At 40.0% G+C, this 23,319-nt stretch overlaps 1 protein-coding gene across 6 annotated transcripts; it reads right to left on the reverse strand.

Annotated features, from left to right (window-relative positions):
- Window positions 1-37: 37 nt before the first annotated feature.
- Window positions 38-22,972, reverse strand: phka2 (phosphorylase kinase, alpha 2 (liver)). 6 transcript variants are annotated; one of them, XM_058628905.1, is made up of 33 exons: window positions 22,836-22,971; window positions 22,297-22,389; window positions 17,702-17,860; window positions 16,767-16,814; window positions 15,091-15,259; window positions 14,932-15,014; window positions 14,660-14,740; window positions 14,222-14,320; window positions 13,979-14,125; window positions 13,338-13,391; window positions 13,001-13,123; window positions 12,798-12,893; window positions 11,592-11,699; window positions 11,019-11,097; window positions 10,644-10,778; window positions 10,443-10,552; window positions 10,191-10,335; window positions 9,376-9,451; window positions 9,091-9,242; window positions 8,831-9,004; window positions 7,826-7,935; window positions 7,608-7,744; window positions 7,369-7,531; window positions 6,794-6,873; window positions 6,337-6,415; window positions 6,125-6,254; window positions 5,920-6,021; window positions 5,544-5,662; window positions 5,214-5,237; window positions 4,482-4,535; window positions 1,976-2,209; window positions 883-1,083; window positions 38-783 (listed from the first exon to the last, which is right to left on the reverse strand). In XM_058628905.1, exons 2-33 carry the CDS (start codon window positions 22,372-22,374, stop codon window positions 610-612), a joined length of 3,723 nt encoding a protein of 1,240 aa, XP_058484888.1. In that variant the 5' UTR covers window positions 22,375-22,389; window positions 22,836-22,971; the 3' UTR covers window positions 38-609. The 6 variants fall into 6 exon arrangements, with proteins under 6 accessions (XP_058484888.1, XP_058484885.1, XP_058484889.1 ...); XM_058628902.1 differs by having other exon boundaries at window positions 7,608-7,935; window positions 22,836-22,972; XM_058628906.1 differs by lacking the exon at window positions 5,214-5,237.
- Window positions 22,973-23,319: the final 347 nt, after the last annotated feature.

Consider the following 23,319-nt stretch of genomic DNA (forward strand, 5'->3'; position numbering starts at 1 on the left):
TTAATTCAAATAAAAACAATAGTCACTGAGAGCAAACTCTTGTCTTGTGTCATATATATTTATTGTTCCCACATGCTAAGATCATCTGTTAAAACTATGGAATAAATTAATACATTACATTTGTAAAACCAGACTAAACAAAAGGATTTTTTGGAAATAAAATTCTTGCAGAAAGATCAAAAATATTAACTGCTGGGGGCGAGATATTACATTTAAGACGAGTGTTTTATAGCAACACCCTCACGAGTAACACTGAGCACACACTGGAAAGTACAGTAGATAAAGTAACTCTTTGCATGGTTTAGCTTAAATAAAATCTGTGTTAATGTCCCGTGAGCGTGCGTCTTTAAGAGAAAGAGCACGTTTAAGTCATAAATAAGTGTGAGTCTGGACCCTGAAATAAAAATACATTTGTACATAGTGGTTTGCAGTCAGCTGCCATGGATGCATTAGTGGAAGAGACACACAAGAGTGAAACACTAAAACAACATCAGTACAACCACAAACTGTATGAGCAGATCATGAGATACTTGGTTAAGTTTCGTTTAGTCGTACTCTTCAAGTGTTTCCAGTCTTTTCAAGGACAGAAAGACACCCTGTATTTTTTCTTTACTGCATTAGGCAGCTGGAACTCGGGAGGAAGTCCTGAACGTACGTCACCGCCGCCTTGGACAGATAGGTCATGGTTCCGTAGCTGCCACTGGGGGCGCTGTCATAGAAAAAGTTGCAGATCCCAGTCGCTGGATCCTTCTCAAGGAAATAATCACCGGCACTGTGGGATTTCTGGGAAATAACAGAGAGAGAGAGAAAGAGAGAGAAAAGAAGGTGAAGAAACAGAAAACAGAAAACACAAAAAAAAGCTTCTTTCTCCAGCTGTCGTACTTGGTCGTTGAGGAAGAGGTCGTTGGCCAAATGCAGGATGCGGTCCACGTAGATGATGCCACCAATGTTGTCCACCTCCACGTCAGCCACCAAACCCAGAACCATTACAGTCTCCACGAGCAGCTGCCGGTACTCTGGCTGAGGGACGTGGTTCAAGACGGACTCCACCTGCACTGCAAACTTGATCTCACCTTCTGTCATCTACGCAGAGAACAGGATTTAAGATTTAAGCTATTCTGCTTGACCTAAACATGATTCACAGCTTAGCCCGCTACTTAAGCTGTGAATCATTAGGACCAGGTTTTGAGATCACACACACACACACACACACACACACACTCGCACTCATTCTTACTGAGGACACTCATAGGCATAATGCATTCCATAATCCCTTGACCTAACCTTAACTATCACAACTAAATGCCTAACCCTAAATGCAATTTTAACCCTAAACCCAATTTTAACCCTAACCCTAAAACCAGGTCTTAACCCCCAAAAAAGCTATTTAAAGTTGTGAATTTCTCACTTTCCCAAAATGTCTTCACTCCTTATGGTTTACATGTTTTTTGGTCCTCACAAACACACACACATGCTGGTTTTCAATTCTCTTACACTCATAGAAATAACCCTTATCCTAACCCATGTCTAACCCTAACCCAAACCCAAAACTGGGTCTTAATCCTCAAAAAAGGCCAGTTAAAGGCCTAAACAGCTTACTAACGACATGTACAAACACACACACAAAACATACACAGGTTTAACTACTTAACTACTTATATGATCATAAAAATCCTTTGTTTTTTTGTAGCCTTGGAATAAACTTCTTATTTGTGCTTTAAAACAAGGGCCTTATTTTGCCTGCAAAAGTGAAGACTGCACAATCTGTATCCTCCCCATTAGATGTCACTCATTCCTATACACCGGCACTTTAATGTCTCAGCCTACCCTTAACCGAACCATGATTTACCCCTGACTTTAGACAGAGCCTCATAAATCAAGTTCTCCCTCATTTGGACCAGGATTTTCTGGTTTATACCAGAAGGTGACAAAAACAGGGGATTAAAACACACACAGAATAAGCTTCAGCTGCTACCTCTCTCGTGGTGGAAGAAGGCAGCACATATCCATCGATGGACAGGCCGTGGCACTTCTGCAGGATCTTCCAGACCTTCTGGTAGAAACCCATCGGTACTCTGTTGATTGCACCGTCCAGCCTTCGCCTCCTCAGCCACTGGCCTTGTGTCGCCTCCCACTGCAGATGTCCATCACTTGAACCGGGGCCCACTGGGGACAGCATCCCACTGGGGGTGGACGGGCTGCTGCAGCGCTGTGGTGCGAGAGCAGAGAGACACACAACGTGAGATACTGTATGTAAGATCAGCACAGTGAAACACCAGGAAACTTGTTGTCGGTAGAGCTCACATCACCCAGGATGAACAGGTCCTTGTCGTCTTCAGAGAAAACTAATCAATGTCTTTTTCAATTCCCCAATAAAAGGTCGAGTGTGTAAATGTTTAATGGCAGAAATTGAACGTGCTGAACTTGTTTGCCATGTTTTGACAGAGGCCCGAACAGATCATTTATTATTAATGAATTCACATTTCTTTGGATGGGACAGTGCGTATTAATGAACGTCCAATACATTTCAGCCGGATTTAGCACAATGCTAATTTAGAAACAAAGAAAGAGTGTCATACAATAAACAATGCAGTAAAAAATAATAATTAAAACAGTGTCTATCATAAAGTGCATGCTTTAAGCTGTTTCTTTGAAGGATATGTAAGTGATGATTCAAGATCCTTTATTGTCATGTCCTCGGTAACAATGCAACATTATTACCAGTAATTTAATTCTTAGAAATGTAGAGAATAAAGTTATACAGAGAAAGTTTGTACAATTTGAATAAGATATGTAAGAAATAGGTTCCCAAAAATAATAAATATTACGACGGAGTATTTGGGCCACATAGGGAAAAAAAAAAGCACAGACTTTGAGAATAAAGTCGTAAATTTACGAGATTAAAGTCGTAATATTCTCACCTGTTGATTTAGAAGAGGAGAGATGTGAAAATGAGAGTCGCGGAGCATTTTGTGCAATTGTAGTAAGTAAAGAACCAGGCACTCTCCTCTTTTTTTTCAATGTGGCCCTAATACACTGTCGTAAAATATAAACATAGGATAGTAAATTATAAATAAAGTAAAATAGCCATAAGCACCGTATTCCAGCTTGTGCCTTGATTTTCTGCACTGTAATTATTGTCACACTCTCAAATTTACACACTGGACCTTTAAGACTTGGCGTCCTGAATTTGACCACACTCTACACAGATTTTTCTCCTTGACACGAGGGGCACTGCACCTCTCCTTGAGACCCCAGATAATTGCATGCTTTACCTACCTTGTCCGGTTCCAAACACCTGACTGTCAAATCAGGCACTGCAGGTGGTGAATGTTACGTTGCTTTTAAATAAAGATACAACAAACAGACAAGAGCGACAGCAGAGACAGGTTTGTCTGTGCCATTTCCCCCAAAAACACAAAGACACAAAATGACTGTTAACACTTGTCTGTCCATGCAATCACCCATGCTGTGTCACTCCATGACAGGATACTTAAACAGGACATATGAGAGGACAAGGCTGGTGTTATCGTGTGTGTGTGTGTGTGTTACTTATAAACAGTCTGTGATATCACGCTGACTGTTTACATGTCTCAATAAATTATTGTCCAAATAAAAAAATGGAGGAATTCTACTGCAATATAATGTTTTGCCATCATGTGGCTGTTTGTTTGTAAACATTTCTGCATAGAAATGATGGACTTTTATAGCACGGACACAAGCTACATCACTACTTGGATGACATACTTAGTTTCAATAGTTTCATCATGATAACGATAATGAAATTAATAATGGCTGAGTTCCATTTAGCCTCCTGACTTGTATAACAGGGTTCCCCGTGGGTCCTTGAAATCCTTGAGAGTCTGTGAATTAAAAGAATAGTCAAGGCCCTTGAAGGTTTCTGAAAATGACCTTCAATATACATGGAAATTGAAAAGTGCTTGATATTTAGGTAAATGTTTTTGTTTGTTACGACGCCAACTACTGTTTCCACCTACTGCAAGATCTCTGTCTCACCAAGGAAAAGGACAAATACTGGTCCCAAGAACCCAAGGACAAGCACTTATCCAGATGCAGAGCGTGCGGCAAATCAATAAAAGTGGGACGTCATGGGCAGAGCAGCTCTCACAAGCTGTGTCAGCACATTCGCTCCTTGAATTTCAGGGAATTTAGTCCTGGAAAATCCTTAAAAAAGTCCTTGATGTTAATGTAAATGTAAACCAATGTGTGGGAACCCTGTTATGAACGAGACAGAGCCATTGTTCATGTTATTAGTAGCACTCATGCTCTTACCGAAAAAAGTGACGGTTTAATGTCGGTTTGGGCCTCCATAGAGAAATTGTGGACAATAATAAAAATGATAATTTTAAAAAAATACCACCAACTTTCTCCTTGAATGCAAAAAAAGCACATAAATATCTAAAATTCAAAATCTTGAGTGAATGAATGTAGGGAGGAGGATGAGGGTGAAAGGGGTTTACCGTGGAGCGAGGAGAGGTGACATTGCTACCTAGGGAATGACCACCGCTGACGATCTACACATGGACATGGATGACAGATGACAGATGACAGAGAAGAGTTTGAGATGGGTCACATGGTTTTCATCATATGTCAGCCATGATGACACTGCAGCCACACACAGAAGCGCACTGTTACAATCTGTGAAGTGAAAAGCGTCAGTTCATCGCGACTGATCACAAGACAGTTTAACTCTCCATGAACTGGGATGGCTCCATGACCCTTTGTCTTTCAGCTACAACTGAGCTGTTAATAGTGAAGCATTTACATCATATTCAGTGTTTGTTTATGGATTATATCAGACTTTCCTTTTCCAATATCTAATCCAGAAAGCCAGTATCGGACAAATACTGATACTGTTCATTGGATCATCCCAATTTGTGAAGAGACGCTTTCACAAAATACAAAAGGCGCTTGAATTAAAAGCAGCTTAAAAAAAAAAATGGTCCGGGTGAACTTGGAAAAAAAAAAAAAGAGTTATTTTCAGTATGACTACTCTACTCCAAAAACACTGTTATTGTGTGAGCCTGAGGACGGCAGCAAAAAGCATGTTGTCCTAATGATGAGCCATGAGATGGAAGATGCTCCAGCTATGGAGGGCGCTGCGGCTCCAAATAAAACAATGACATGAGCGGTCAGTTTGAGACTGAGGTTAGAAAATAGTCACATGCTAGAGGTTATCAAATCCAACCCACACTGAGAGGCCGAGAGTCATCCCGCTGCAAGTAAAAGCAAGAACACTGTTATTCTGCTCTGACAGACAGACAGACAGACAGACAGACAGGTAGGTAGGTAATCAGATACATAAACAGTATGTACCTAGTTAGTTAGGTAGGTACCTGATAGGTATGTATATAGGTGGTTGGTAGATAGATAAGTAGGGAAGTACCTATATAGTTAGGTACATAGGTAGGTAGGTGCATAGGTAAGTAGGTAGGTATAAGGAAGTAAGTAGGAAGGTAGGAGAGTAGGAGGGTAGATGCCACAATATATGACTTAACCAGAGTTCTACTTGTGCTCCTCACCTGTTTCATCTCAGTCTTTAGTTTGTGTATTCCTGCACGCTCTGTCTTGGTGACACCAGCGTGGCCTAACTCATGGATGGAGATGGCAGGACTGGTGGCCGTGGACTGGACTGGGCGCACTGATGAACACAGACGAAATTGAACACTTCTGAAGGACTAAAGTTATTTCACTGGTCTCAACCGCAGCTACTGAAGGGACATTGAAACTGTAAATCTCTTCCCTCCTCTCAACAGTTATTTCTCAGTCTCTTAATTCTGGCTCATTAAGACATTTTTACTGAAGTAGCAACACACAGCCATGAATACACGGATGTTTACTGTTCATGTACAGTGTACTAAACACACACAGGGAGAAGAGGAAAACAAACAAACTCACTGCTTCTTTCCACCCCAAACTCTTTCCCACTGAGGATGTGATGCAGGAGGCTCTTCATGTCAAACGGACTCAGGCTCATCAAACTCTCAGACGCTTCCTCCCCTACAAAGGGCAGGAGGAAATGGTTTAGTTCCTGTGTGGAATAATTGTGCGTCTGTGCACATTTGTGTGTATTTTTGTCAGCACGCTTGCTCGTTTCTCCCACCAGAGCAGTGCAGGCTACGAGCCAGCTCTGTGGCCATCACTTGCATGATGAGTCCTATCCTGAGTCGCAGCATGTCCCCGAACAGAGCAGGCTGCGAGCGCACGTACATGGCTAAATACACCATGATCTCCTGCAGGAGTGACGAAACAGACGAGATGTTACACAGCTGTAAGAGAAGTCATGTGAGCGGTTCAAAGGCTGAGGAGACTGACCTGAGTGAGCACAGCTATACTGATGTCCTGACCGCTGGCTTCATAGATGAGATCGTTCAGCTCCTCTGGAGGAAGAGGCCTGAGAAGAAACAGTGACAAAGTAGTCGATCATTATATCTAAGGAGATGCGTTTTCCGTCAGAGCACCATGACTTTTTTTCATTTCATTTATTCCATTTATGAATAAAGTTGCTTGTAAAGGAGTAGGGAGAACAAAATCTTATTAAACTTGCCCCTCACTCATTAAATACTCATTACATTGATACATAAACATGGATGCTCGTTACATGTGAAAGAAACACAATCACTGAGAAACCTAATATGATGTGGTTTTTCTTTGCTTTAAAGTGTTTTAAAACCTTCTCCTGCTTTTACTTATTTTGACATTTGGAGTTCTGATATTGTGATCTTCATGGTTACGTGTAATATTTCCAGCCACGTGTGTTTCTATGACTTACACAGTGATGACTCTCTCCCTGGGTTCAGGAGGTAAACCCACAGTCAGCTGCTTGTGATGGGAAATAAGGTCCGTGCAGGCCTGAAGAACAAATGAATACAGACGGAATAAACACAATAAAACAAACTTATCAGAGTCAGAATTTGCTTTTATTATCTTTGCGTATGAACTAAACTAAGCGACAGTGTCTTTTGATGCCAAAGAAGCGGGTCAAACACGTTGAACCTTCTTTATACAGACTAAGCTCAAAAACCAGATGGTGAAGGAGAGGATGCACACAGACACGGCATGTTTGATGTGTTAAATCATTCAGTGAGGCTTGTCATCTCAGCAGCCCCCAGGTATTGTTTGCCTAGTAACCACAGATGTGACAGGACTACAACGCTTAAGCATCCGTGTTTCCATCAGGGTGAAATCACAGTACCGTACCGTACAAAACAAAAAAGAGACTTTTGGACAATTCTGTATTTATGTAGTGTCCCGAGCGAGCACGTATTTCAGAGATTATAACTCCTCCTCACACAGTGTGTCGAAGCGTATTCAGAGCCAGCCGTGTGTTACTCAAAACTCACTCACCTCAGCGAGGACCTCCACTCTCTTGCGTAGCATTCCAGAGATGTATCTGATGAGACCCCACTCTTTAGAGGCTCCAGCTTGTGCGTAGAGCTCCTCCAACAGAGAACGCACGCTGACTCCACCCTGGCCGGGACCTGAGAGCTCCACCACCCAGTTAGCTCCTCTGGTCACGGGAGGAAAATCAGATTGTTAATTTGTTAACTGTGCCAAAGCTGCAAATAAAGTCTCAATGTCCGTACTTCATTAAGTAGAGAATGTAGAGGATGTCGGCCTGGTCCTGCAGAGTGGAACACTCCTTCAGCTGCCTCACTAACTCGGCGAAGTCTGTGTTTCCCTGAGAGTCCCGGGGCAGGTGCAGATCAGCAGAACTGTGGGGCTTGTGAGGGTATGTCAGTGTAAAAAAATCAAATAGGTCACAACAGAAACAAAGTTGCTGGTGGGGGGTGCTGGTCTCTACCTTGTGTTGCTTTACGTGTGGAGTGGGCTGAGAATGAGGAACTTCCAGGAGGTTGAGAGACCTGCGGTGTTTGCTCATGACAGGAGTCACGGGCAGATACATGGACGACTCTGAAACAAACGCATGCATGTCACTGTCGCTGGGGCATACACACTTCTTCTTTGTCATTATGACTGGCCTAAATCCACCATTAGTCTGTTTTAATGCTGCAGTGCCATGCAGTGACGACAGAGGGGTCCTCCCCATTACTCCTTGCAAATCACACCCATCTTATAACAATGTGAGAACATAGAAAACTGTTTAAATGCATTTCTTTATGATTTATTGACATTTACTGTCAATAAAAATGGTATTTTTATTATGTTTAGGAACTGACCAGAGCCCAAATGAAAACATGTACTAGTGTCATTGACTTGAATTCAGTGTATTTATCTAATCACACCATATTTTGGACTTATTTACTTATTAAGGCTGAAGTTTCTTGATGACTTGTTTCAAGAAAACTTAAGAAGTGCCATTTTCTTGCTGCACTGGCAGAATATTTTGCTTGAAACAAGTAATTTTCCATTAATAGTGGTTATATTTTCTTGTTTTTAGAGGTATTTTTTTGCAGTAAATTCACATATATTCCATATTAAAATAACAAAAAACTGGATTTACGTTTACATTTTGCCAACTTGTATATTCAGATTATCCTCAACATTTCTAATAATGATTTAAAATTCAAACACAAAGTCCATTTTATTTGGTGTCGTGCTGAAGTCAGTGAATATCACTAAACATTAGTGAGACACTTTCTTCTTATTATTTCAGCTTCCCCCTGAAAAGGTCACCGCAAATCATCAGCCTTATAAATGTTCTCTTGTTTAAATAATAATAAAATAGTAAAATTAAGAAGTGCCGGTACATTTGACAGGAGTATCAAACCTCAAATTGGAGTTGGAGCACGAGCACCACATGTACACACATTAATGAACACATTACATTATATTAAGGAGAACTCACTGGGGATGTTCAGGCCCTGGACCTGAGCCATGAAAGACAGGATGTCTCTTGTTGTGTGTTCAGCACTAAAGATGTGGTCATGCTGCCCCTTCTGGATGGGAGGAAGGTGGCTCTTGGTGCTGGTGCTGTGGAGCAGCTGCGTGAGGTACTGATCAAAGACGTTCTCTGAGTCCTCTGGAGTTAAATAAAAACACTTAACTAATCATGTATGACTGACAGACACACACACACACACACACTTAGTTCAAAGTTGTATCTACCTGAGGGTCCACACTGGTTATATTCTCCATATGCATAAGCTTCATCCTCTTCTTCGTCGTCAGGCAAGCTGTCGTCGTTCTCCTCCTCTAGGAAGCTGAGGCGAGTGTGGAATGACGTGGTCTGGACGCTGGACAGGTCTGATATTTGGACCCTGTCGTAACATCCAAACAAAAGTGACACACGTGAAAATGTCCTTTTAACAAGAAATCTTTCATGCATTCATTTTGTTTTACGTTATAAATACATAGAAATGATGATGTTCTACACTACAGAAGGTATCAGACCTCGCTCCAGCAAAGTAGCCATCCTGTAGTTTCCTGAGCGTTGCTAGGATACAAGGATCAATCGCATCTCCGTCAACTGGATGTAAAAACAAACAAATTTTAATTGTGGGTTAATCATTTGACAAAATGGCAATGTGGAAATGAGCTGTCACAGCCACAAACACGGACACCACATATCTTCATCGCCACACTACAGAAGTGGCAGTCGTGTTCTGATTTTCATTATTGTTGGCCTTTATAGACCTTTGTTAAAAAGGACACCTCAAATTCTTCCTATCCCAGCAAATAATTGTGTTATATTAGAAATTGTTGTCAAGGAATTAAGCTTCAAAAGAAAAAAATACAACATGATGCTAGGACTTTCCAATTTATCAAAGTGATAACCCACTATGATGTCACCCACTGACGTTAGTTTCTTTTGATTTGTTTCTTTTTGAAGCAAAAGAGTGAGAAACTTATTGGGATGAGGAGATGGAACTAGGGAATAAGTGAGGGGGTGATTTTGAGCAGATCATTGTGCATGACATCCACAGTCAATCACACCACAGCCATGTCACACAATGTGGAATCAAAGCCATAGGCCAGAAAAGATTATTGTTAAGTGGGAGCTGAGTTTGAGACCAATATCCATTACTATATTCCTATAATGCAACAATGACTGAGCAACATCTAAGACAATAATAAAACAAAATCACTATGACATTTAACACTGAGCTTAAATGGCAAAATCGTCCAAAAATGTTGCAGTTTGATTTATAACCTTTTGTGGAAACTGCTACTGTGTACAATAAATGCTGGGTAAAGAGCGCCATTACCCAGCATGCTCCGGGTGACGGGGAACGCGAGCGTCGGTCGTCCCGTCATCCTCCAGCAGCAGGAGAGATACGCCAGCTCCGTCCGTAACATCTCCACAATCATCTGGTTGTCCAGTGCCAGGTAGAAGTGGTGCTGATCCAGAAACTGCACAGTCAGCACACCGAAGAAGAAAAGAAACAAACAGAGAATTCAGAAAACAGAGAATTCATTTTTGTTTTGATTTTGAACATCATGTAAAACCTGTGTTTTACCTGAGGGGTAAATATATAGGAGCGACTTCTGATCTCGTAGAATTTGGAGGTTCCTAGAACTCCGATGTGTCTGTGGGGCCTCCCGCTCAAACTCAGTTTCTTGCAATTTCCTGGAGCGATGACACAAAATGTCACTCACTACACACACTCACACACACGTGTACCTGTGCACTAAGGAGAATAGTGTTTTTCCTTATTTACCCAGTTTGACATAGACATGGCTCAGGATGCGAGCAGGCATGACCCGGATCGGCAGAACCTCCGACATCGTCTGGACAGTTATCCCGTGATCATTTAACAACTGCTGGATCTCCTCAGACTCGGCAAGGATACAAACTGATACACAGATGTAAGAAGAAATACGGCATCAACGTCAGGGACTAACGATCGAGCAAAAACACTTTACACCCAAACCATCAAAGTTCAACTTAGCTAGTGGCATCTATAAAATAATTTTTCTCACATGTAGGTCAAAAAATATGAAAACTTCACAATGAAATACAACTATAAACAGAAAATTCTCCAAATATAAATTGAGTAAAATAAGAAAAACAAATAGATTCACTGGTGACCAACCTTGTACCACAACATCTGGCTTGAATTGTGTCGAAAATCTCCTGTTGAGCGGATCGATCTCTCCTGGTGCTAAAAACCCCTGACAGAAGACAGAAAAAGAGAGGATACAAAAAGAACATTTAGATGTGTTTTTACTCTATTTTTAGAAAAAAAGATTGTCTATCATGAGGTAGCAATGCCTTTTTTTCCCCACATTATTCCTGATATGTCACAATCACACTGACAACAGATTTGTACTGCAGCTTGGGACACGTTTTTCTATCCAAACTCAACCAAGCTTGGGAGAATTTTGACCAAAACCAACCCAAACTCGACATGTGTGCTGTATTTTTTTTTGTCTGAGCCAAACACAGTTAGAGTAAGTTGAAACATACTCTGTGGTTTCGTTTATGGCAATAGAAAAGACACAGATACACACAAGCCACACACCTAGTACCTCAGTAAATAATCCAACATTTGTTCTTTACTTTCAGTATTTTACTCTGTTTCACTAAAACAACTTACTAAGAAATGACTATTACTACAATAATTTCTGGATTTTTGTCTGGCAGTGTACAAATATCCAGTGAATACCTCGGCCAGAAGACAGCCAAGAATGTAGAGCGACTGTCCCCACATGTGCGGCAGCTGCCCCATCGCCGCTCTGTCCACTGTGTGAGGATTCCTGTACTCCTCGTCCACCTGTAAGATGTGAAGAAACACTTTAGCCTGGATGTTTTCTGAGGCTGTTTCATGGCTGACAGAGCTGCAGATGTGTGTCTCCACAAGAAATTCAGTAGAAAGTATATCAATCTATGGTTTATCTTTTGAGGGTTGACAGTCCATAGCAGGGCCAACACACAACAATTCACACTCACACTTATGCAAACGTCTATATTTAACCGCTCTCTACATGCCTTTGCACCGTGGCAGGAGGCCAGAGTATGCAGAGAGAACTCACACATAAATGGGGAAACTTGCATGTAAACTTAAACAGTGATTCATTTCCAGATCACCATCAAAACTGAATCATTTCTTCCTTGGAACACGAATTAAATCCCTCAGAAAACGAAGCAGACGCTTTTATCCAAAGCGACTCACAAATCAGGAATAAGCTAGATAGAAGTAGTCTTGGAAAGAACTCCACTAGATAGGAACAGTGGACTGATAGAGGGTGTGGACTGATAGAGAGGTGGATCCAAGTGCAGAAGGATACAGTGCAGGGGAAGGGGGTCGGGACACATGGACACAAATGGAGTCTATCTGATATCATCAAGCTACTTCACGAAAGAACTGCAAAATTTAAAGACATTTGATCTCATGTTTCAATCTCACATGACAAGAAATCCGCACTTTGTAAGAAATACGACCGTTTAAATTCTAATATAACCGAGTAATAAATAGAATATGAGTGAAATGTAAGTACATGTCTACGTCCCTGTTGTTATCACGTTTCATTTTTGGTCTGCCATAACGCCATGTTTACATTCATTGTATTTTTTTACTACCGAGAGAAACTGCACCTTATTACATATGTATATTTATATTTATATTTATATTTATATATGTAAATAATTTCTTTCTTACTTGTATTACTTACTTGTATATTGTTTATTTGTTTGTTTATTATCTATTGTTGAGCTGCTGTAACGCCGTTTTCTCTCCACTGTGAGATAAATAAAAGTTATCTTATCTTATCTTAAGCCAGTGCTGTTTGATACTTAACTATTGTAATAATTATTATTATGTGGCTACAACAGAGAGCTAAACTGCTACATCCATCTTAAAAGAGTACGATACCTTGTCACGTGGTACAGAATAAAGTTCCGGCACCAGTTTGATGCCGTTCTTCCCTCTGATCAAAATGCCCTCCAGGGCCTCTCGGTACTCCTGCACCTGGAAACAGCAACACAGTCACATGTTTCAACGTTATCTGAAGATGAACTGAACATACAAGTCAAGTGAAAATTGCATATGGATCTTTTTTTTTCTTTTTTTTTTACCTGCACAAGGTCTTCAGCAAAGATACCGTCCAGGATGAGGTAGGTCCAGAAAACTGGCCATTCACATTCAATATTCTCAAACAGTTTGAGCTCTGCGGGATCGTAGTGCAGCCGAGATGGATCCTAGTGAAACAGCAGCAGGAATCGTGAACACTTCCAGCTCAAATTATACACAAACACCACATGGCAAACTTCTCAGGTTCTCTTCTCAGAAATCCATGTTCTCTCCACAACAGCAGAGAAAAACCTTCAGATCGAGTTCTACAAAAGTCACTGAATCAGTAGCAACTGGACTTTTATTTTCTCTGCAATTACTTTTGGTTTTTGTGTACTTTACCTCTTTAGGACAGCGATATCCATCCCTGATGAAGCGGCAGCAGCCATAGCGACCCTGAATGAGAAAATGGGAATATAAATAAAATCAATAATACAAAGAAATCGTAAACATTACAACAAAATAAACCAAATCACACAAAAAAAAGAAGTAGTTAGTGTGAATTTATCAAGCCCAGTCCCTTCTTCACGTTTCACTATGTCTTCAGACTTAAATGTTGACAAATAATGTTCTAGCTTTTCACTTCTGTTACCATATTCACATAAACTACTCAAACATTCACTCACTCTTTTCAACCACTTAATCCTCCACACGAGGGGGAGCTGGAGCCAATCCCAGCTGACATAGCATTAAAGGCGGGTTCACGCTCAGGACAGTTCCCCAGTTCATCGCAGGGCAAACACACAGAGACAAACAACCATTCACTCTCTCACACTCACACCTACGGTCAGTTCAGAGTATGTTTTTGGACTGTGGGAGGAAACTGGAGAACCTGGAGCAAACCCAAGCAGACACGGGGGGAGAACATACAAAACTCCGAACAGAAGGGCACTGAATCAAACCTGGTACTCCTGCACACTCAGTGTGGTGTTTTTGAACCTAACAGTCGTGTAAACACATCATTTGTGCACCTTTGACCGTACCTGCAGCTTGTTTATGATTTCAGACTTCGTGATGGCGACCAGGTCGGCATCCTCGACAGCAAAAGCGGGGTAGGAAATGACGGACAGAAGGCCGGCGTCTATTTCCTTTGAAGTAGAAGCTCGTGGCAGCATGGAGCACAGGATGGACTGAGGGACACACACACAAATATGCCGAGTGAGCAGGGAAAGAAAGGAGTAGAGACTGAACTACGAGGGATAAAAAAAAAAAAAAAACAGGAGTACCTGACAATGTTCTACGTCATCAGGTAAAACGTGGATGACTGACTTTGGTCCTCCATGGACACCAAAAAGATCCAGCTCATCTATGGCCTCAAGGGCTGCCTGTAAACCCCCACACATCCATGCAGCAACATATACGTACTTTAATACTTATAATAATAGTATTGCACTATTATATTATATATACACATGCATATGTATATATATACATATATATATATATAATATATAATATAGTATAATACAATATAACATAATATAATATAATATAATATAATATAATATAATATAATATATTATACTATACTATACTATATTATATTATATTATATTATATTATATTATATTATATTATATTATATTATATTATATTATTTTAAAAAAAAATGTATTTGCATTATAAACGCAGACAATAATAAATGGTATCTGTTGCCGCTGTACCTTCGCCATTCCTACAGAGCTGGCGTTGAGCTCAGGGATTCCCTGGTTGGTTTTGTCACCTCGCTCCCACATCCCATAATCCTACAGAGAAGGGGAAAAACAAATCACTGCATAATTTCCTGACACATTCTCCAGTCTCTAAACCCTAAACCCACTCATTTATCTTTAACAGCAAATGCAGTAGAATCATAGACATCTTTGTTTCTGCTGCAGACAGCAGCTGTTTCACACAAGATCACGTATTGTGCGAGTCAACTTGAAATTTAACTCACCGCCACTTTGTAGGCAGCTTCTATGTAGAAGACCATGTTCTGGATAAAGGCGACCTCATCCAGGTTCGAGATGATACGGAGACCTGCGGGAAAACGTGACAAGCTCAGTGACTTGGTTGCATTTTGCTGTTCCGGTGTGGTTGAGCAGCAGTGCTGTACCCGAGGCTGTCATCTCTGCCAGCATCAGCAGGTAAATGGATGTGGCATCCACCTGTAGATGTCCCCACTGGTCGTCCCCGACCACAGTGGCGCAGGTGGGAGTATCGTATTTGGCGTGTAAGCAATCCCCTGTGCTCTGAGTGTGTTTGAACTTCTCCACCTTGGCCACCTATAACACACCAAAAAGGGCACATTATACGTGGGCTACACATTTGTTGTCTATATTTGCATTTGTGTTGTTTCTGCATGTCAGATGCTGATCATATTAAGACATATTAACGCAGGTGGCAGCACCTCAACAACAAGCAGAGAACAGCTGTCAAATGCCAACTGAAACTTTTAAACAATTTTGAACCTAAAAAGCCTTGGTATCCCTCCCAAAAATGACCAGAGGAGAAGAAACACGAGGATCTGCACTGAAAATACATCAATATAAAACAGGTATCTCTCTCTCTCTCTAGAAGACTCAATCTCAATCAATGTTTAACACCATTACAGCATTGTAAATACAGATGCACAATATCATCGGCACCAAATTGTTATCGAGTCACAGATGTTGGCTTTAGGTATGTGACAGAAAATTCAAATCTTTAGCCAACTTTATGTTTAATTACTCACATATTCTTATAACTGGACCTGGTGTACAATATTAACAGCCATAACGTACCATAAAACACAAACTTGGCGCTTTGCAAGGTTTCCTCCCTAGATACCATGTATATATATACATATATATATATACATACACTCATATAACCCTAACCCTAACCCTATACATATATATAAAACCATCCAAACAAGACATATTTCCAAACTCTTAAATCAACATAAACCTCTCAGCAGCAGAGAATGGACCCTGTTTGTTTGATGGCTCCCTCAGCACTGCAGGCATTTCTTTCTCCTGCACGTGTGGATCACAAATGTAAAGGTAACGGTTTGCCTGTCTTCACGCTGCCAGATTAGAGCCACTGATTTTCTTTTTTTATTTCTTTTTTTTAGCCTTCCTGTTTGTTCCTCATGTGGGTAATTATATTTTCCTCTTATACTCGCCTGCTGTGATTCCCTGAACTCTGCTCCCTGTGCTGTTTGCTCAAATCTCCCTGCTCTCATGGATTCCTCTCTTCGCTCTCATTTTGGACAAACCTAAACCTCTGTTCCTTTTCTGTGTCTTTCTGTAAATCACCACGTGCAGCAGGATCTAAAGTTGCATAGGGGATTTTAAAGTTAGTCTTGACTAAGAAGTGGTTCCTGGTTCCTGTTCCTGGTTTTAGTGTGTTTATCTGCTTCTATTTGGCACAAATATTAAGTCTGTCTGTATGAGGATGTTGTAGCACATCTCTTCAAAACTGCTCCCTCTTATGAATCAGACTCTAGTTTTAAATATATAAATAAGAATTGAAAAATAAACAGCTTTTTAAACTCATCACTGCTGCTGCTGCTGCTGCTGCTGACCTTTCTGTACCTACAAAGCTGCTATGTAACAGATAATCATTATTTGTTTTAGGGATTATCCTTTTTTCCTGAATAGCTACCCACACACTGTAGGTTGTAGGTCTGGAAGCTGATAGTAGCTGCACATGAGTAATCTGTTTAAACTTGACAGGAGCCCAGATCACATTCTTCTGCTGTGAGCATGTGGCGTTTTTTTTGTTTTAACTAGTGAACACAAACCTTACCTGTCTCATCATGCACTGCAGAAGCCCCTGCATCAGCTTCACCACACTCTGTCAAACAAAAAAAACAACCAAACCTCATTAATGAATAAAGTAATTAGAACGTCACTATGATCTAAACTGCTCTCTGTGGTTGTGATTAACTGAGGAGAGCTGCAGACTATAAGTCTATTATAATCCTTTATGGCTTTGTTTATTTTCACTATTTTATTCAGATTTCATGTATAGGCAGTGTGGATTCATTTTACTTCAGCTGTATCTTTAAGAAAACTTTGATAAAAACAAATAATAAAAAAGATGAAACCTCGCTGCACAGCCAAAAAAACATGTGGGTTCTGGTTGGACACTGCACATCTCTTTTTAGAGACGGGTGTGCTGGACTGTGGCAGACTTTTTGTTTATTGCTTTGGACACAGGAAAAAAAACTATAAGCCAAAAAGTGAAAAACAAATAAACAACCAAAAAATTTAGCTGAGTAAATCTGAGGAAGCCACGAGCAAAATATGTTGTTTACTTGTGAGAAAAGTCACGTCGTTGTGTGGTGGTTTTTCACCATTTTCCTAAGATAATAATAAAATGTAAGTATAACATGGGTAATAAATAATTTATGAATAATCTAAGACCAAATAAACACTAGTATTAAGTAAGAATTAACATAAGTACTTTTAAATTGACTATAATCTATAAAGTTACTCAAAGCTGAATTAAAAAGTAATACATTTATTTCATTTAGACATTTTCAAAATGTTTTTTTTATATTGACAGAATTACTTGGCCGTCTTGTCTACACATTAACTAGCTGATTTGTGAGAGTTTATGTTTCAGTACTGGTTTCAACCAAGACCAAAATATTCAAGCCAACATTAGAGGTAATATAAATATAATATAAACAACTACACATTAACATCTCTCTCTGTGTGAATGTGTCTCAAACACACCTGTTCCAGTTCATAGGCTTTGGCCTTGTCTTCGTCGCGGTCCGCATTCTTGCGATAGGCCATGCCCAGCCCCCACACAGCCAGGACACTGTACACATTGTCCCTCACCCAGGCGTCCTTCTTCTGGGCACTGGCAGGCAGGAGTCCTGTCACTGGGTTCTGAAACATACACACACACACACACACGTACACACGTTTGTGCAGCTATTCTTTTAAGAAGTCTGCAGTTTAATTGATTTGGACGGCCGGACCAGAGCATTATCCCTAACCTTAACTATTACTAGTTCATGCGTAACCCTAACTTTAACCCAAAACTTCCTCAGAAATTATGTTTTGCCTTATTAGGACCAGGTTTTGGTGTCCATGAGGACCACTGGTGGTCGTGACAAGGTCAGAAAGGGTCTTAAAAAGGTAAAAAGAAATATATAAGTACACACTCACACATGTGATTCTTCACTCAGAGCATGGTCATCCTCACACTTTACCTCCCTGTTTGTCCTTGACCACATTCCTCAAACCCTTTCATTTACAATTTCCGTTTGATTTACTCACTAACATCAATGTAAACTGTCTTTCTACTGAAGAGCTGATACAGTTTTTATCTCTGCAGAGAAGATAATGATACAGTCAGCCTGTCAGCCTGTCTGTCTGTCTGAGAGCAGCATAAGGCTCAAAGTAGAGGACAGATTTTGATGAAAACTTCTGGGGATGTACTGGTTTTGGCCCAAAAACGAAATTATTAAATTTTAGTGGTGATCTGTCAACAGATGCGTATTAAAATGATTATTTACCTTTTGTGAGATAAGGGAGATTTCAACATTTTCATTAATAACTCAGCTAATAATATCAGTATTCCTTTGAAAAACAAAACACAATAGTCATGGAAAAAAGGAACCTAGTTTTCCACTTCTAAAAACGTGAAACCCAGGAAGAAGAACGGAGTAGCCACCAGGGGGCGATTCTACAGACGGCTATGAGAAAATTAACCTATTTCCAACTTAATTTATAGCATCAGTAAACATTTGTAATGTCTCACTAGTTTCAGCTCTTCAATAGAGTTTTTGTAAATTATATTCCCATTACGGAAGAAAGTAGACAATAAACCAGTGTTTCAAATTGGTTGCAATTAATTAAGAGCGAGATCTGTAACCTGATATCATTTTGATTTCCAAAAAAATGTTTGTTCGTGTTATTTAAAACAAATACACATAACCAAACGATTGGGAGAATTCTGCCAAATTGTTTGGGGACCCAAAATAACTCTCGGGTAAACAATCTGTGGATCCCAACACACTCTTTGGGAACCATGGCACATATGAGTGGACAGCAGTGTGACTGACACCGCCATCGTCCAATAGTGACGTCTGAATTTCCAGTTGCAGAAATGCTTATGTTGTGAAACCTGAGGCGCCACGAGGGAGGAAAACTACGGATATTTTTAAACACAGTCTATGGTAACTGAACCACATATAGGTCTGTGTTACTGTCTACTTCCTCAGCTTGTCCTGTATTGACACTGTAGGAGGGAAACTGAGCAGCCTTGTGCTTTCTCTAGTTAATATGTTGTTACACGCTCTGCATTTCTTATCCTTATGTGGTTTTGCTTGGCTAATCGTTAACCATCTGCAGATATCACACAGGAAAGAATTATTTTATAGCTGCAGCTAACGTTTTATATTTTAAATTTATATGACAATCATTTGTACTTTGTGCCTTCATCTTTTAAATAATGCTTCTCGAGAACGTAGGGATTGTACAGTGGTTTCATGGTGTTTTTAATGATTGTTGTGATTGTTTTTTGATTGCTTCTATTGTGTTATTATATTATTACTGCTTTTATAGTATTATGAGGGCATTCATATGCACAGTATGAGTCTGAGACAAATTTCCTGGATGGATGGATGGATCGATATGGTGATATATCGTCGTCCTTCCTCGTGCAATAAGGGAATTGATACGGCAGGGAAAATATCAACATTTTAATTAATAAATGAAGGTGCTGGACATCGTTACTTGATGTCTCTTTACAGTGGTGCTGTTTAAATGAATGAGGGAAACTTTGGCGGAAGTTACCTGGAAGAGGAGGGAGTTTATAGCGGGATAATGGTGGAGAAAGCGACGATAACAGATGCTAGATGGATGGATAGAGGTAGGTGGGTAGGTAGGTGCGTAGGTAGGTAGAACGAACAGGCTAAACACTAATTCCAGACCTGAAAGAAATACTGTGCCTTTGTTAGATCAACAGTAACAAATTCTGATATTCAGATATTGAAGATGACAACACTTCACTGAGTCTTCCCTCCTCTGAGAGTAAACCACATACACATGCTTTGAAGGCGAGTCTTGCGCTGTTTTTCTCTGCACTATGGAAACTGTGGGACACAGTTAAAATGAGCTGGTGACTGCGCCTCTGTGTGAACTCCACCGCTGATAGATAAAGGTGCATAGTTCCCTGGTCCTCATTCTATTCCGGGGGCTGAACTTTGGACACGTCTTGTTTATGTTAGTGCAGCACAGTCTAGGGGGTGAACCTCCCTGACCTTATATAGCCTACAGAACATACAGTATGCATTACCAACATACCTTCTGCAGGAGAAGGGGACATTTGTTTTGTGTTTTACGTGTTTAATGTGTTGACAAATTTGAGACACTTGTACAGTGTGTGTGTGTGTGTGTCTTCTACATATGGGCTCATATGTGTAATTTGAGAGCATTCATCCAACTGTACTGGTCAACTCCAGTGCTGCAGACAAGGAATCTGGTTGAGCTTCACCAGTTACACAGTTTAGACGTTCAACAGCTTTAATCCAGGATTAATTTAGCATTTAAATATGTTTTAAAACAACGTTTTTCTTCCTTATTACCTCTATATAACTCTGTGTTACCTCTTTGTTTCTCTATGTTCATATCTTATGTTGCCCATTGTTATAATGACGCAACACCAGGCACTTGTGTGTGCATATGGGGTGTGTATGTGTAACTGTGATCACTGTACACAATATGATATGATGACATTTTAAGTTTTTCATTGCCTTGCATTGAGTCGAGAATGAATGGCTGCTGTAACACATGGATCCAATGGTGGATCAACTAAACTGAACTGACCTTTACTTAATAAGTATTGAGTACTTAAGTATTGCCTGTAAATATTCCACAGGAACAGAGAAATGTGTGGACAACAAAGTTAGTTCTGGCCAGGACACTTCACATTCTGCACTTCACAAGTGCAGAATTCCTGCGAACTCAAAAACATGCTGCAACAACATAATGACGTCATTCTTTTCTTGCAGCCGTGGGAGAGAGAACAAATGTCTCTGTTCTTGTGGCGTATGTACAGGCCTTTACAATAACTAGTAATCTATTGCATTTTTCAAGATTTCCAATTATGTGATGTACAGGTTTACGTTGCTACACCACTGAGGGAACTTCCCAGGGGGATAATTAAAGTTTCTATCTAATCTAGTATTTTTTAGACTCAAAATGTCATGTCTATTCCTGGAATTTAATCTATTATTATTATTATTTATTATTTACTGATGAAAACAAATGTGCGACATAGTGTATCAGTAACTTTAATAATTGATTAATCAGTTATTTTCTCGAGTAATCGTTGGGTCCATAAAATGTAAGGAAGTGTTTCTCAAATGTCTTGTTTTGTCCACAAACACATAAATATAAAAATATTCAGTTTTAATGATTTCTTTAAAAAAAAAAACACACTCCATTATCAAAATACTTAATTAATTTAGTAATCAATTAATAATGGAGTAATTGTTTCAGCCCTAATTTGTATTATGTTTTATATTTCGTCCTTTGAAACTGTGTTTTGTGTTACATAAGTCAATTATTATTACTTTCATTGTTATTAGGGATGGCAGGATACAATATTTCTGTGCCTGAACGATGCTGATATCACCACCTCAAGTAATTACCAATACTGATATTAGTCTTTCACCTCTTTTTAACAACTTAGCTGTTAATAAGACATTTGTGCTGATGTAATTACCACCTGACTACAGCAGTGGTGGCAAACATCTCTCTTTATAGTGTTTACCTGCTTTAAGTGAAGCATGTTGCAACATATGTAGGATTTAATCTTCATATCAGATTTTGTTCTTTTTTGTAATCCAAAAAAAGGATTTTAACTTTTATTGTACACAATATCTATCGCACATGTTTAAAAAATGTCATATTTAATTGGAGGACATCAAATTGTAACAAGTGTAGTTTTTGGTTATTTCAATATAATAAAGTAAATATTTGAATAAAAAGATGTTGGTATCTTTTATTTACCGAAAAATGTCATAGTCTAGTGTTTAATGATTTCATAATACCGACTGTTAGTAGTACTATTGCTGCTGCTGTTGTTGTTGTTGTTGTTATTATGAGAGACTGGAGGGGATGCGGATGCCGCGCTTCACTGCAGCAGGCTTTTAACAAAATGAGGGATTAATCAAATTATGTAAATCCAAATTGCAAGGCTCTGTGGGCTTTTTTTTTTTTTTAAATGCCCTGGTTAAGGTTAGTAATCTGAGAATACTCAGACATGCCACTGCCCTCCTCCTCCTCCTCAAACCTGTATGAACTGGACTCACCTGGTGGCACAGGATTGTCTCTTGGACCAGTCTGGCATATCCATCCAGCCTCACCCCTGAGTTACTGCGGCTCCTCATCCTCACTGATGATCACTGAATAACACGCACACAAACATAAACACATACACATACAGAGAGAAAGAGAGCAGATCATGGCTAGTCAAGTGTGCAGCACACATATACATACGTATCCTGACAGATTATATGATTAATCCCTGAGGTTACCTGAAGCTACCATGCAAAGAGCCAAACCCTCCTCTTGTCCTGGAGCAGCGTGACTCTCCCTCTCTCTCTCGCCGTCTGTCCCTGTGTCTCTCTCTGTCTCTCTCTGTGTCTCTCTGTCTCTCTCCCTCTCTCTCTACAGAGGCAGCTCTCTCGGCTAAAGCCCGTTAGCTTAGTTAGCTACGTTTGACAACATGTAACGTTAAAGTCGGTGTGTGTGTGTGCCCACACACAGAGAGATACACATACACACACACCACTACACACACGCGCAGACGTCACGTTCACGGCGCTCAGTGAGTGGAGACACGACTTACAGGTGAAGTTCCGCGAAGTGGTTCCACAGTGACATCCATTCTGTCAAACGAATAGACTATGTCCCTGCTGTTCGGCTATTTGAAGACAGGGGGCGCCAAAGCTCCACCACACAGAATCGTATTGTCGGTCATTGATTGTAATTCGCCTAGAGGGCAGTCGCGAGCTGGTCCTCGTTAAGTGGAGTGAGAGTAATGAGTGAATGGGGCCAAACCAATTAATTACACCTGCTTATATACAGTATATAAATACAGTACTGTGCAAAAGTGTTAATGCACCACGAACCATAATTCAAACGATTATGAATGCTTTTCAGTTTATTATTTGCCAAATAAATAACAAGCACATTTTTAGTTTTGTGTTTGAAAAGTGTTTGAAAGATTTATAATGCCATTGAGATTAAAAACCTATTTTCCAAGGGAGACTTGGCCAAGATAAAAACACAAATGACAATTGACAATTAAAACACAGAATGAAAACAATGAC

The sequence above is a fragment of the Solea solea genome, chromosome 5 (assembly GCF_958295425.1).
Source record: "Solea solea chromosome 5, fSolSol10.1, whole genome shotgun sequence".
Taxonomy (NCBI): Eukaryota; Metazoa; Chordata; class Actinopteri; order Pleuronectiformes; family Soleidae; genus Solea; species Solea solea.